The sequence below is a fragment of the Thalassophryne amazonica genome, chromosome 17 (assembly GCF_902500255.1).
Source record: "Thalassophryne amazonica chromosome 17, fThaAma1.1, whole genome shotgun sequence".
Lineage (NCBI taxonomy): Eukaryota > Metazoa > Chordata > Actinopteri > Batrachoidiformes > Batrachoididae > Thalassophryne > Thalassophryne amazonica.
In genome coordinates this window covers 22,666,269-22,680,881 of record NC_047119.1, presented here as the reverse complement: position 1 = coordinate 22,680,881, position 14,613 = coordinate 22,666,269, and the positions used below count along the sequence as shown (strand labels likewise).

At 38.9% G+C, this 14,613-nt stretch overlaps 1 protein-coding gene across 1 annotated transcript in view; it reads left to right on the top strand.

Annotated features, from left to right (window-relative positions):
• nup214 (nucleoporin 214) overlaps window positions 1-11,473 on the top strand; it is a 71,425-nt gene extending 59,952 nt beyond the window's left edge. Inside the window, 4 exon segments of the mRNA XM_034192224.1 lie at window positions 3,111-3,282; window positions 5,285-5,430; window positions 7,592-7,625; window positions 10,630-11,473. Coding sequence (XP_034048115.1) covers window positions 3,111-3,282; window positions 5,285-5,430; window positions 7,592-7,625; window positions 10,630-10,666 — 389 coding nt within the window. The 3' untranslated portion in view covers window positions 10,667-11,473.
• Window positions 11,474-14,613: the final 3,140 nt, after the last annotated feature.

Here is a 14,613-nt window from a genome sequence, read left to right as displayed (position 1 = left end):
TGTGCATGCAGGCTATAATTAGCAGTACTTTTACCTTTGGGGGTGTGTGGGTTATCAAACATCTTAAAAAATACTTGGGGGCAGGGTAAAGGACAGCTGTCATACTTATCTTGACCACATGGGTTAAACTGTCTCCTGCTGTATTCCTATACACCACCAAGACTATCACCTATCAGTAACAACAACAATAGACCTTACAGTAATTCCTGGGAGTGGTCACACCGGTATGTTAATACCAACCACCACACTGCAGTGGTGGGCACACTTCCGATAATAGATAATTATCGAAGATAATGTTTTCAGTATTGGATTATCTTTTTAGATAACTTTAAAAACCATTATCGGACCAATTATCTTCTGATTAATTTTTATCCAATAACTTTTAAACCGATAAACAAAATAAACAAAGCTGAACAGCGACAAGCATTTTTAAAATTAGTTCAGCACCCACCTTTAAAAGTTTTGTAACAGACGCATAGTTATAACCTTTGCAAACAGAAGAGAACTGCTTGTATAAAAAGCATCTCAATCCTCTGCAAACAAAGGAAAAACAGCCCCAAAAGGAAAAAGAAAAAATCATTTCCTTTAACACCATACCGATATGCTCGCAATATGACCTAAGTCATCCAGAGGCATACATTTTTAACTTATGGTTCAAATTTTAACCAAACTAATTTTGGACAAGTTATTTAAAATTACTATCATGTCTGAAGTTTCATAAAGTAAAAATATCAGATATATGTTTTAGTTTTAAAGTAATGTGCTAATTTTTAAGGTTTTGTGAGCACATGCTCTGCCCCGCAGTGCATTTTGGGTAGGATGATGTTATCTCAGTACGTCACGACAGGACAAATGCATTTCAGACACTCTGTTCAGGCTCCACAGACAACAGCATTAAACTCTAGTGCCTAAAACTCTCTTGAATATATTCTCTGCATTTATAGACGTTGATTTTTTAATTGCGTTTGTTAAATTCCACGCATTTTAAATGTGAGCAGACAAGGATTATCTAGAATTTGTTTTGAAAGCCTCTACTGCCATCTAGCATCTACTGGCCAGTAGTGTTCATGGCAGTGTCTGGGAACCAGTAGATGGCAGTGTTTATTTTGACCCCAGTTATGTCAGATGATCGTCAAATCAACTTTTTTGCTTTGCAAATGGCTTTTTTTTTTTTTTTTTTTTTTTTTTTTTTTTTTTTTTTTTACAAATGAAGTTTAAAAACAAAACAACTGCATAATAATAATAATAACATTATTACAAGACAGCTCTGCGGTGTTTGCACAGGCACAGTGCCAACGGTTGGATGCTCCTTGTAGCTTTCAGCAGCAGGATAACCTCACGACGGCCGACCACAATAATATATCGATCGGCGATCAGGAGGTGGTCGTCAGATGTTGACCGCAGCTTGATACTCCACGTCACTACACGATGCAGGACGCACGATTAACCTGAAACTTGGTCCAAAAAATTTCTGCATGAAAAATCATCTCGCACACTGTAAAGCACGTTTTACAAAATCAAATGAATGTTGTAAAGAGAGAATGTGGAGAGAATGTGCGCAAACATGTGCACATTCTCTCCACATGCAAAAAATTTTGCGATGACACTTCCAGGACTCCGTAAAAATGCCTGTTTTTACAAATAAAAAATGGAATATTTTACAAAAGCACATTTAAACACCAACACACGACAGACGTCACATTAACGTGTTGGTTTACATAATGAATGACTGAACCAATCAGTGTTTAGCAGAGGCACGTTTACCGAGAATCCTTTGCGATCTGTCTCTTTGTTACAAAATATCAGAATTAGTGCATTATTCAACATTAAAAGATATATGTTATATTTTAACTTTGTACAAGTGACAGAATTGACATTAATGGCGTTATTCTATCAGTATTAATGTTATTTATAAATCAACACCATAACGCAATATGACTTTATTTTTCAAGACCTCCGCATGACCGGAGCTTTGTCATTGATAGAGAGCTGGCTGTACGACTGCTCTCAGGGTGCCTCTGTGTTTGGAGGGCTGTAATAAACAAGAGCTTCCAGCAGGGGCCGAATGTTGAAAGAAAAAAGTGTGGTCTCATTGTTTGGATCTCGGGGTGCCTCAGTGCTCGGAGCGCTGTAGTAAACGAGAGCTTCCAGCAGGGGCAGACTGTTGAAAGAAAAAAGTGTGGTCTTATTGTTTGGGTCTGTTGTTATTTTTAATATTATTAGAAGCTATTAAATTTGTTTTACTAGTAGTTGTAAATGTACCAGAGATAATATTGGAATTTATCTGTTATCGGTTATCTGTAACTTCCAATACATTTTTTTTGGTGGTTTATTGTTTTATCTTTATCGAATATAACTTTTCAGTTATCTGATTATCTGTTATCGAAGTTAATTTTTTGGTTATCTGTGCCCACCACTGCCACACTGATATCCTGTCGCACAGAATGTAATCTCGTTGCAGTAACTCAATTTATTATTTACTGGGGCATGCTGAGAGCAGGCTGTAATTTCAGTACTCTCCTAGACACACAGTGTTCACCCAGTAGAACACAAATCACAAATGTACCCCTGCCAGATACTTTCATGAGAGGCAGCGGACAAATTTTTCTATTCTCTAAAAAGTATAGATAAATTTCAGAAAAGTGGAACGTCAACTTTAAAATATAACCCAATGCTAAAATACACTCGGTTGTATGAGCCTAAAAATAGGAAACAGAATCTGACCTTTTGACCCCTTAGAATAGGTCCAAGTTAGCCATCTTTGAACTTGTCCAAGGTCTGTGTCCCAAAAATGGTCCCTGTGTTATTTGAAGACCCTGACAGTAATAGGAATGGATTTATGCAGAACACGGACAGACGCAAAGTCTTCACAGTACCCGATGGCCATATTTTGGCCTCGGGTAATGAGAACTCAAATGTGTGCAACCCTCATATTTAATGCATGTATATTTATTCTCGCACAACACAGATTTTGTTTAAACTCCTTTGAAAATGTTAATTGTTAAAATTACTCTGTTAACAGCCTGTTGACAATAAAAAGTTTTGTACTTTTGTCATTGTTGAATTTTGTTTCTTCCCCTCCATCTTTTTTTTTTTCTTTCTTTCTTCAGGTGGATTTGGCAGTGCACCGGTGTTTGGAAGTCCCCCTTCTTTTGGTGGTTCCCCAGCTTTTGGTGGTGCAGCAGCTTTTGGCTCAGGCCCCTCATTTAGCAGCTCAATGGGTTCCTCTCCTGGTAAAGTGTTCGGCGAGGGCACAGCGGCTGCTAACGTGGGAGGATTTGGGTAAGCTTTTTCCCTCGACCTCTATGTCTGTCTCTCAAATGCATAAAATTGGAGAGGCAGAGAAAAAGCACCTGAGAGCCCGTGACCCACCTGACTCAAGACGCTCGATGCCACCCTTACCAAAAAATAGTACTGATAAGTATATAAAAAGTAAACTAGAAGTATACTTGAAACATACTTGTATATACTACTTTTTGGTAAGGGCAGTCCGAACCCAGTACCCATAGATTCTTTTGGGGCCTGGTTCAGCTCCTTGTTCAATTTTAAGGGCACTGAGTTTGACTGTTTAATGGCGATAAAGTTTGTAAAACAAGATTCAAACCAAGGTGTTTAATGTCAAAGTGGAAAAATCTAATGAACCAGTAATCTATAGTAAAGTTAGCTAAACTAGTTATCCAAGTACATTTATTATAGGATGTATTGTTGTGACAATAAATCAAAGTGATTATCTGTTCTACTTTGGCATTTTTTGTGACTTTAAATATAATGGACTGATTATTTATTTATTTATTATTATTATTATTATTATTATTATTATCTTGAGCAATGTGTCCTTTTTCCATTAGAATTTAATTTTTCAGAATTAAGCTAAAATTTGCGTTTTAACTCATTTTAATCCAATCATTTCTCTACCTTTTTAAATTCCATGTATTTATGTATTTATTCATGTCTGTTTTTGTGGAAATGGCTATGAGCCCAAAACTGTGGGTCTCTGTGCATAGCTGGATTATTTCCCTCAGATAATCTCAGTCTGGGGTCATTCTGCCTGCAGATTAAACTGGCCTGCTACCTCACCCCCTCCCTCTGTTTTGCTTATTCTCTCGTTTCACTGCTTGTGCTGGAAGGAAATGAGAGTAGAAGGGATTATTGTGTGAACCCACATCTCAGTTCTCTGTAGACACACACACACACACACACACACACCATCTGACACCTTATGCCTTGTTTGCATGTTTACTTAAATGAGGAACAGAGAATATGACCTGTTCAGAAGCGTGACATTTCTTTGTTTTTTGTTTGTTTTTTTCATTAGTTTTTGTAATTGGGATTTTCAAGGAGGATTGTGTTTTTGAATTTACTTACCTGCATCCCAAAAATGAGAATCTGTGTGTAGAGGCCCAACAGTCTGCAGGCTTCGACTTCTTCTCTTCACATCACTTGAGGTGATCCGTAAGAATGAAAAGTTGCAGACCTTCGACTTTTATAACTCGTAGTTGTCAGTCTTTGGTCCACTGCTTCATGCATCTGTTTAATTGTTGTGAAAAATGGGCCATACTAAAAGATGAAATGGAGCGAAATGGGTACTGGTAATCAGGTAAAATGTAACGAAATGGAGAAGACTGAACCAGACAGACTCCAAATAATTACTTTTGTTTAGTTGTTTAGCTTTTGTTTTTGTGAGATGCGTTCAGTACATGTAGTAGGGGCAGGTGCACCTTCTGGGGTTCAAGAGATGAAACTTCAGTCAGTGGGTCAGTCTGCTCCATTTGGCTACGTTTAACCCCGTTTAGTTATTATCAGGCCCATTTCGCTTAAAAATAATTAAATAATAGTAATTAATTGAATCATATTTAATCATATTTTGGGTCAGTCTGCTCCATTTCATTCCTTTTTACCCCCATGTCGTGATTATTAGGCTCCATTTGGTACATTTCGTATTTTAGTATAGCCGGTGAAAAATTATGATTAGTCGTCCTCTAACCCGGTGGTTCTCCACCTGATCCTCAAGTGCCACCCGACCTTCACATATCCCATCTCTCCCTGCTCTGCCTCGAGCTGATTACCTCATTCAGATGTGTGCAGCCAATCAAGGATGAGAGATAAAAAAAGAATGTGTAGGTTAGGTGGAACTTGAGAACTGGTTTGGGAACCACTGCTCTAACCTTTTGTCGGCTCCTGTTAAAGTGGTCTTTCTTGATTTTGCTGTAGAGATTTTAGTTTTCAGAGTTGTATTTGTGAAAACGTTACTGCAAAAGATATCCTGTGTCACTCCTGTTCTAAGATTCGCCTCCCCATCCAGTGCCCCTTCCTTTGGCTCGCTAGCCAGTCAGAACGCTCCATCCTTTGGGAGCTTGGCTCAGCAGGGCTCAGGGTTTGGAAGTCAGCCCAGCAGCTTCTCGGGCTTTGGGCAACAGCCACAAGGTGGAGGTGAGTCTCTGCAGGCTTTCTAACTACTTTTAATGTCAACGTTTTCCTCCCCTCAGCCTGTCTCTCTGTGATTCCTGCTTGCCAAAAATCACCATGGTAATGAAGTGGAACTAGTTCGAGGTTCAGCATCAGTGCCAAAGAATAATTATGATGGCAAGTCATCCTTTAGGCTCTGCGGCTGTCTCATTATAAACTGGACAGCAAGCTGAGCAAGAGTGTTATCTGCTGCCGTGTTAAAAGTTGGTTTATTTATTTATTTGTTTTACAATTTGCAGTGTTTGTTGTTCTGTGATCATTTTTTAAAACAATATTTTTATGACAAATATTTAGATAATCAAGTTATGGAAAACTGTTGTGGAGAAACACCATCTCATACATCCATCACAGCATTTTTCACATTAGCGTAGAAGCTAATAGCAAGGGTCGACTGATATGTATCACTATGGGCGGTGGTGCAAACACTGTCAAAGCCGAGTCCTTCAGTTACTGGACACTGGTTCCATCTGACACCTCAGTATGTTATAATGTGAGTAGCCATCAGCAGCATGACTACTTTTAATGAGGTGATCAGTGTTCCTGTGGCTAAAAGTAATGATAATCAAATTGAACAATACTGACTCTCTCATTGTAATTAAAATTTTTGACCTTGTCGTGCAGCCCTGATGTCATTGGTGGTCTCACGTGTCATGTCTGTCAAAAGCTGTCCCACAATTCATCAGCTGGTCTGTTCTTGTCATAGAAGCTTGCCAACACGCGGCGCAAAATCAAATCCAATATAAATTGCACACACACACACACACGCAAATTTCAAAATAAACAATAAGTGGTGCATAAAATCTTAAATACTATAAGAATTAATCCTTTCACCTCCAGAGACTTCTCGGCTTACATGCAATAGTTTTTTTACTTACACTATGCTGCACTTTTAATTTAATTTATGTATATATACTTTGTCATTTCAGATGGTTGTGTTTTTATTTATGGGCTATTGGATATCTAACTTTCCCCTTGGGGATGAATAAAGTATCTTCTATCTATCTAATATACAGATATAGCAGCTGTTTTTATTTTCCTCACTCAAATATATAGAGAGTGGAAGAGAGAGAGAGGCCAAAAAAAGAGCAAGAGAAACCAAGAGAAAAAGGAAGAGACATCAGAAATAAAGAGGAGGTGGCAGCATCAGCATCTGAGAGGACAGGATACTGCAGCAGAGTCAGGACAAAGCTGCTGAGGTGGACTCTGGACAACAGAGGCACTACCGGCTTTGGCATAATCATCATTATTATTAGTAGTAGTAGTAGTACTGTTGCTATCCATCAGGCTTTTCGAACAATATGAGAATTATTAGTACATACAGTCTGGTGACAGTTTTTGTAAGTTTGCCACTGCAGTCTACGCTACAGGCACAACTTGAACCTTTCATTTCAACTGTGTAGAGACAAATGTCACTGTCTATCTGCCTGTGGACTCAACTATATTTACTACACGTGCTTTACAAGTAGAGATGGGGGGCTGGGAGGAGGAGAGAGTAAATGAAGTGGACTATAGTCACATTCTAGTGTGGGTTTTGTTTTATGTTAGTATATGTCTGTTGGTGTTTTCCTCAAAATAGAGTTGATTGCAGAAATGACGAAATGCATATTGGCGATACATTATCACATGCTCACATCTGTCACATTACCTACGAAATCAAGTTATTGTACGATATATGACGTGGGCTCAATCATTTTTCTGAACTCGATGTTACCCATTGTGTGGTGTGATAAGAATATCGCCAACATGATACCCCTACAACATTTTAGTCAACTGAACAAGAACAGCGACAACAAGAAAAAGTAATGTGATTTTTGCCTGAGGGAATTTCACTGAGGACGGGACTCGGCAGCTTCAACACACACACACACACAGAAGCAGGTGAAGTGAAGGTAACGTATTCATCATTTGCTGTTTTTATTGCATATTACAATCACAGTGTTTGTCCAAATGAACAAAGTCTCAAACTCTGCAACTGTGAAAATGTTTTCAGCTGGACAAAAGAGGCGAGCCCTTAACGTGAATAAGCTCTTATGTCGACTGTAACACTCTTCTTGTTCTTCTTCCTGTTTTAGCTGCACAGTGACTCAGTGTGAGTAACACTGACACATTTCTTTCTGTACTGTAGGATTCTCTGGAAGCGGATTTGGGTCCTCAAACCAGTAAGTATAGTACTGTTATATGTTGTCTCGAGCCGTTATTTTGTCATGTTGTGCGTTTATTGTGGACACGCCCACATTTCTGTGTTGCTCACCAGCTGCTGTGTTTTGAGCCTGTTGAGTTTTAACTGTTGATGTTCTTAACTTCCTTTCACACCACTGATCCCCGCAGAGCCTTTCAATAATCAGACGACTATATCCATCTTCATACATTTTGTTACTTTAACTTTATATTTTCAGTGCAATACATTTCGTTTATTTTAATCTGTGGTACCTTTCATTAACCCTGCAGAAAAAAATGGCTAATATGTTTAATAATTTGACGCGATCAGTAAGACAGTGTGGTTTCTGACTGTCTGGCACTTTGTGAGAGGGTGGGTGTGGCTCACCATCCTGACTATACGTGGTCACAGTCCCTGAAATGAGCGCTGTACAAAAGGAATTCTAATCCCTGAAGCCCCGGTCCCACCAAGGCATAATAAGCCATAAATAATGATCCACGCATGGGTGTGTCAGCGATTATTCAATGAATGCTCCACGTTTTAAGCTATCACGTATCCGCTACTAAGGCGCTTCTATGTGCCTCTCTGTACCTCGCATGTGCCAGGTGCCTCTAGTGAGCCACGACCAACCTGTCATTTGAGCCCCGTTCCATATAATCCGCATCGAACCACATATGATCCATGTAGCGCCATGTAATGTGACGTTGGTGCAGGTTTAGGTATGAGTTTGGTCCAAACCTCCAGCCCTCCCACACTTGGCCCCTTTAAAGTGTGGGTTTTCAATTCACAGCATCCATTCAAGATGTTGTCACATTTTTTAAACGCAGTCCAAAAATAGATGCTCCAGTACAGGCTGGCTGGTGTGCGCCGCGCGCCAGGCTGCTGTTCACCTGTGTTCCAGAGTCATTGAAAGCACCAGACCAGCTAGAACCGAACAGTGGGTTCCTGGACACTCGCCTCTGCGCTTTTTCTCGCTGGCTTTGTTTCTTCCGCGGCTTACAGTCACTGTGATCCAACTTTTAACTCTATGTTCGTCCATTAATGTCTACAAAATAGTTTTTTTGCGCGCTGGCGTTCTGTTTTCCTGGAGAGTCGCCTCTGCGCTTCTTCTTGCTGGCTTTATTTCTTCCGCAGCTTTAAACACACAGTCATTTTGACACCATGATCCAAGTTTTAACTTTGTGTTCGTCCATTATTGACTGCAAAATCATTCTTTGCAAGCTCGCGTTCTGCGTCTTGAGCGTGAGTCATTGCGTCAGTGCGCTCAGAGTGCGCCTCATCATAAACATACTTTTACAGCTGCTTATAAAGAAGGAATGAACATGAAAATGTTTTACCAAGCTATTACAATTAAAACATTACAAATACTTACTTTTTAGGCTGTTCCAAATATGTTCTCCACCTCAGCGCACGAGAGAGACAGGAAAAAAGCCCCAAATGTCCTCTGTGATTCCAGAAGAGATTAGAGGTGTTTTCAACATCCAAGCTCTGACAAAAAAGGATTAATCCGCTACAAAATAATAAGCAGGTGGGATTGTTCGTGCGCAAGAGGGCTGAGCCAAAATTGCCTGTCCTGTCCTTGTAGCCGCCAGGTGCTCAAATAATGAGCTTTTATAGCCTCGTCCTCAACACACATGCCTCTAAAATCCTCATTTGTCCTTGTAGTACCTCGTACACAAACTGCCCCACGCTGTTGTTGCAAAATTTTGAACTTTTTGAAATTAGCACCATGCTCGGAGATGGGCCTCATTAGCTGAATATTCTACCTCTAAGAGCCTCTATTCTCCCACAATTGTTGAATAACTGGACTCGTACCAAAAACAAAAAAACATGCTACATGGCTCATAATTCATCCTTCATTATTCAGTGGGACCAGGGCTTTAGGATGACTGTGTTAGTATTTTTATTCCGTTTTCTCTGTTCCCATCTGTTCCACTTTGTCACTCTGCTTCACGCTGTGCATCACATGGCAGTTAGTGTTCCCCGAGGTCTGTTTCAGCCAAATTGAATCTGAGGTTTGTGGGAGTGTTTCGACAGGTGTTTTGCTCTATGGACTAGACCATCTCATTTTCAGAACCGCGGTCTCTGCCGCCGTCATCTCGGAAGGCCAGATCTTCTCAGGACACAGTCTTAGGAAGATACTCCCCCACCCCCCAAAAAAAATCAAATCACATTTTAGTCTGTTTCTTCACTTAATATTTATACTGATTACAAATAATTTGGCTGTTTTAATTTATGCGTAAAACCTGCCCAGAATATGCAACTCTAGGATTCAGTTAACTTACTTTATTTTGTTTCCCCAAGTTAAAAATGATGACCACAGTCCCATATGCATAAATAACAGTTTTTGTTTTTCCAGTTTGTGTGATTTGTTTTCATCTCATTAAGAACTACTTGGGGGGCTGATTGAAGTGGTCCGTTGCGCCACTGTGTGTCGCCAGCATCATGAGGAGGTCAAAAAAAATTTTTTTTCCTCTGTTAAATAGTGTTTTTACATTGTGTGTATGCTTCAGTTAATCATTTATTAATGTCTATATTACCAACTGCATCAGCATTTACGTGATATTACTCATTTGTTACAAGCACAGTACAAAATCTTTATTTCTGATTTACTTGTGCACTTTATATAATAGGAAAATGTATATTACTACATCATTTCTTCGGTTGGTGTTATGTATTCCAATCATTTGCTGAAAACAAAAATAAAAAGCGTATCCCAGTTGTTTTTAATGAATTCAATCTCTTAAAATTTAACTTACAGTGGCATTACTTCAAAGTTGTTTGTTGGTTCAAACATTCCAGTAAAGCTTTATAGCAAGTGAAATCCTCAAATCAGGACATTTTTGATAATCAAATGTGGTTTTTGTTTTAAGTTTAATTTTGTTTCTCGGCTCAAAAGCCTCCATTACTGTTTTGATTCTTGTAGTAAGGTTTAGTTCTATCATTAAAGGTTGTTTTTTTTTCTTTAAATAATCTGTTTCTTTGTCTGCTTTTGCTTCTTCCAGGCCAACGTCTCAAACATTTGGCGGTTGGAGAAGCTAGATTTATTCATCAATGTCCACAAGCAAGATGGTGACACCGCTGTGTTTTAAGTAATCAAGATCTTTGCAGCTTATAAAGGGGGACTTTAATATTTGGTTTGAAGTGTGAATGGAAAAGTGTGGTATTGATCGAGGTATCTGCTGTAAATACACGGGGAGTATTCAAAAGTAGAAGAATACCAGGATTCACCTCTCTTGAGCAATTTTCATTTAATTCTCGAATTGTGCTTACAGCATGTTTGTATAGAACCTATTTCATCCAAAATTCCTGTCTAATTTTTAACTGATGAATGTATTTACATAAAGCAAATACAAAATATTCAGCTGCAGTCATTGTGGATTTTTTTTTTATTGGCAAAGGTATATTACAAAAGATTTGTTCTGTTAAACCCAGTGTGATATAAATATTTTTTATATGAAAACTGGAAATAAATGGAATTTAACAAATATTTGTGCGTCTTAATATTTATAGAACCCAGTAGTGGTGAACGCGGGTAACCGACCGCTAGTCCACTGACTGAAAATTTAGCTGTCATAATGCTTAACCAATAAATCACTGAAGCTGCAGCTACTTTTTATAATGTAATTATTTAGAATGTAACTTTGGCTTGGGGTTTTTGTTTTGGTTTTTTTTTGTTTTGTTTTTTGTTTTTTTGGAGGGGGGTGTTGTAAAACCCTTTAAAAAAAAAAGCTAGAGTTGAAATTTTTAAGTAAATATGGAGTATAATTATGGACTTTTCAAAAAAGGTTTATTATGCTAAGATTGGATGTGCAGATATAATTAAATGAACTGAAATTAAACAGTAGTTGACATTTAACATTTTTTCTTCTTTTTTTCATGAGTGCCTTGTGCAATGTGTCAGTTTCAATTACTGAGTCAGTGTATTTGCTCCAACAGGAGGAAACATTGTTGACCATCAAACTTTAACAGCAAAAAATGTTAGCTGACTTAAAGTTAGTGGAACTAAATTGGTGTGGCACTGGTTTTCAAACTTAACTGAAAAAACTACCTAACAAATAAAAATAAACCTGCTGTAAAGTGTACAGCTTTTTTTTTTCATGATATTGTCACCAGCATCAACTGTATTCATAATGAAATGCAGTTAAAATGTAATTTTATGTACATGTTTATATAAAATTAAAGTTAATAAATTAAAAATGTGATTTGTCCAATAAGTTAAATTTGTAGTGAAAGCTATACAACAGTGATATTTGCATATCAGATTGTCTGATATACAATCCGGTCCTCCCTCTTCAGTGAGGAATTCTTTGACTTGTTGGTAGCTAAATTGGGTGGTGGTGGGATGGGGCGGCTGTTGCAGCAAAGTGGATGTTGTGGAATGTGGCCATCATCAACAAAATACCACGTCTGGCTTATGGACTGTGTCGCTGTCGCTCTGTCAGCCTTATCTTGCATCGCTCCTAAAAGACATTCAAGTTGACTTTCTGGGGTGGTATCAGAATGTCAGGGTCATAGCATGTGCCCTGTTGCAGCCACCTGCTCCACTGGGAAAACCTACATAACCCATCAGCTATTTATAAGCTTACTTAGAGTCCACGAGGCTGCAGCATTCAGCTTTGATGCCTCCAATTCAAAAATAGATAGTCTGTACATAACAATACGTCGTCCTCTGAAGGGTGGTCAGCTTGAGCAGCAAGGGCCGACTTTTACCCGTACTTACTGCAGAAGCAAGAACATTGATGGACCTGCAGGCAATGACGTGGTCTTTGTGGAATCCGTGGATACCCTAATGACAGCGTTTGAGAAGCTGAGCAAGGAATCAGTGAGTTTGGGATTGTTCTGGAACAGGATACAGATCCAGGCTTTCCTGGAATTCACCTGTCAGAAGTGCATCTGCAGTGCATCCTGAAAATATTCACATTGTTTCACTTTATCCACATTTTAGTGGTTAGTCATATTCCAAAATGGATGAAATAAAAAAAATTTTCCTCAAAATTCTACACACAATACCCCATAATAACATTGTGAAAAAAAGGTTTGGGTTTTTTTTTTTTTTTTTTTTAGATGTTTACAAATTTATAAATTAAAAAAAAATTAAGAAGTCACATATTCACAGCCTTTGCCATGAAGCTCAGAATTGAGCTCAGATTCAAAGCCAGAAAAGACTCCATACATACAGTCTGAACAGGACTGATGAAGGATGATTTTCTTCCCTGGCAGTGATCTCCACCCAGACAGAGAGACTTCTAAAACAGAAGGAATATCAGGAAGACGTCTACAACCAAGTCCTCAATGCTTTTGTTCAGAAGGAGCAGCACATGGACTTTATTTATAAGTAAAGGTAAAACCATAATAATTTTTTTTATGGCCGTGGATATTTTGCCAGACACGGTAAACATGCACCTAGCGCTATTTGACTGGATCTCCTTGCTGATTGGCTAGTTCAAATTATGTCATTGCAGAGTTTATTTCAACATGCCGGTGCCCTCGGCAAAGTTGAACTGGACGATATTTCGCCGTACGCGGCATCGGCAAATGGCGGGTTGCGCTGTTTTGCTGGCTGTCTAAATTTATTCACGATGGAACGGTCACGGTCGGGTGGGAACGTAAAGGCGATCGGAGTTTAAGATCTTTCACATTCATGATAGTAGCTCGATATTGGATATTTATTTTCATGATTGAAAATTGGCATATTTTACCCTTCACTATTTTCAGGGGTGGACTGATCGAAGGTTTTGCAGACATGACACTGACAGAAAAAAACAGGCTAAACACACGTGCCGACGTGGACGTCTGTATTTTCGTTTTTATTCTGTCTCGAATTTGCAGGTTTTATTTACCATCCCCACCCTACACAGAAAATTACCAAGACTGCAAGAATTATGTCCACCGTGCCCGACATTATTTCCACCGCGTGGCAAAAAGTGCCAGTGGAAATAATTTCGGGCATGGCTGTGCCACGTTTTTGAGCTGCTTTTAGCGTCCGAGAATTCCCCGAGCTATTTCCACCACGTGGCGAAAAGCGCCAGTAGAAATAATTTCGGGCACGGCTATGCTACGTTTTTGAGCTGCTTTTAGCGTCCGAGAATCCCTCTGGCAGTAGGTGATTTTCTGTTCCGATTCAATCAACTTAATGGCGCCCAAAACGGCATAGAATCTCTCCGCCAGTAGGTGATTTTCTGTTCCAATTCAAACAAATTTATGGCACCAAAAGTGGCATTTAAAGATGAAAAATTTGCACCACCACTCAATGCTGAGGGCGTCGCCATATTGAAATACCCTCTGCGATGACATCATTTGAACTAGCCAATCAGCGAGGAGATCTGGTCAGATAGCTCTAGGTGCGTGTTTGCCATATCTGGCAAAATATCCACTTTGTTTTTTTTTTTGTTTTTTTTTTTTAATTATTAAATGAGCTTTTTTTTGCGTGCTACAGTTTGTATGTGTAATGAATGCTGATATGAGATTATAAACATAACCCTTTAACTGCTGCCAATCAAATGGTGAATAAGCTACTCTGTAGGGATCATATGTTTGTAAATCTGATTGTGATGAAGTCAGTGCCTCACCAGCCATCAACCTCACTGCACGTCACTGGCTGTGAGGATGTTCTTCAGTGGCAGGAACTGGGAGACTAGTCAGGATTGAGGGAAAGATGAATGCAGCAATGTACAGAGACATCCTGGATGAAAACCTGCTCCAGAGCACTCTTGACTTCAGACTGAGGTGACAGTTCATCTTTCAGCAACAGGCCTGGCGTAGCCTGGTGATACGATTTTTTTTTTTTTTTTTTTTTTTTAAGCGAAAAACGGTTAGTATCACTGTATACAAATTTTCTTACACCTTTAGTTTGAAAAAAAAATCATTTCCAGGATTATATCATGTTCAGATATAACTGAGAACACTGATTTTTCTAAGTAAGAAAGAATTCACCAAAATGCACCATTTAAAAAAAAAAATATTTCAGTGGGTGGATGTCCTCGAAC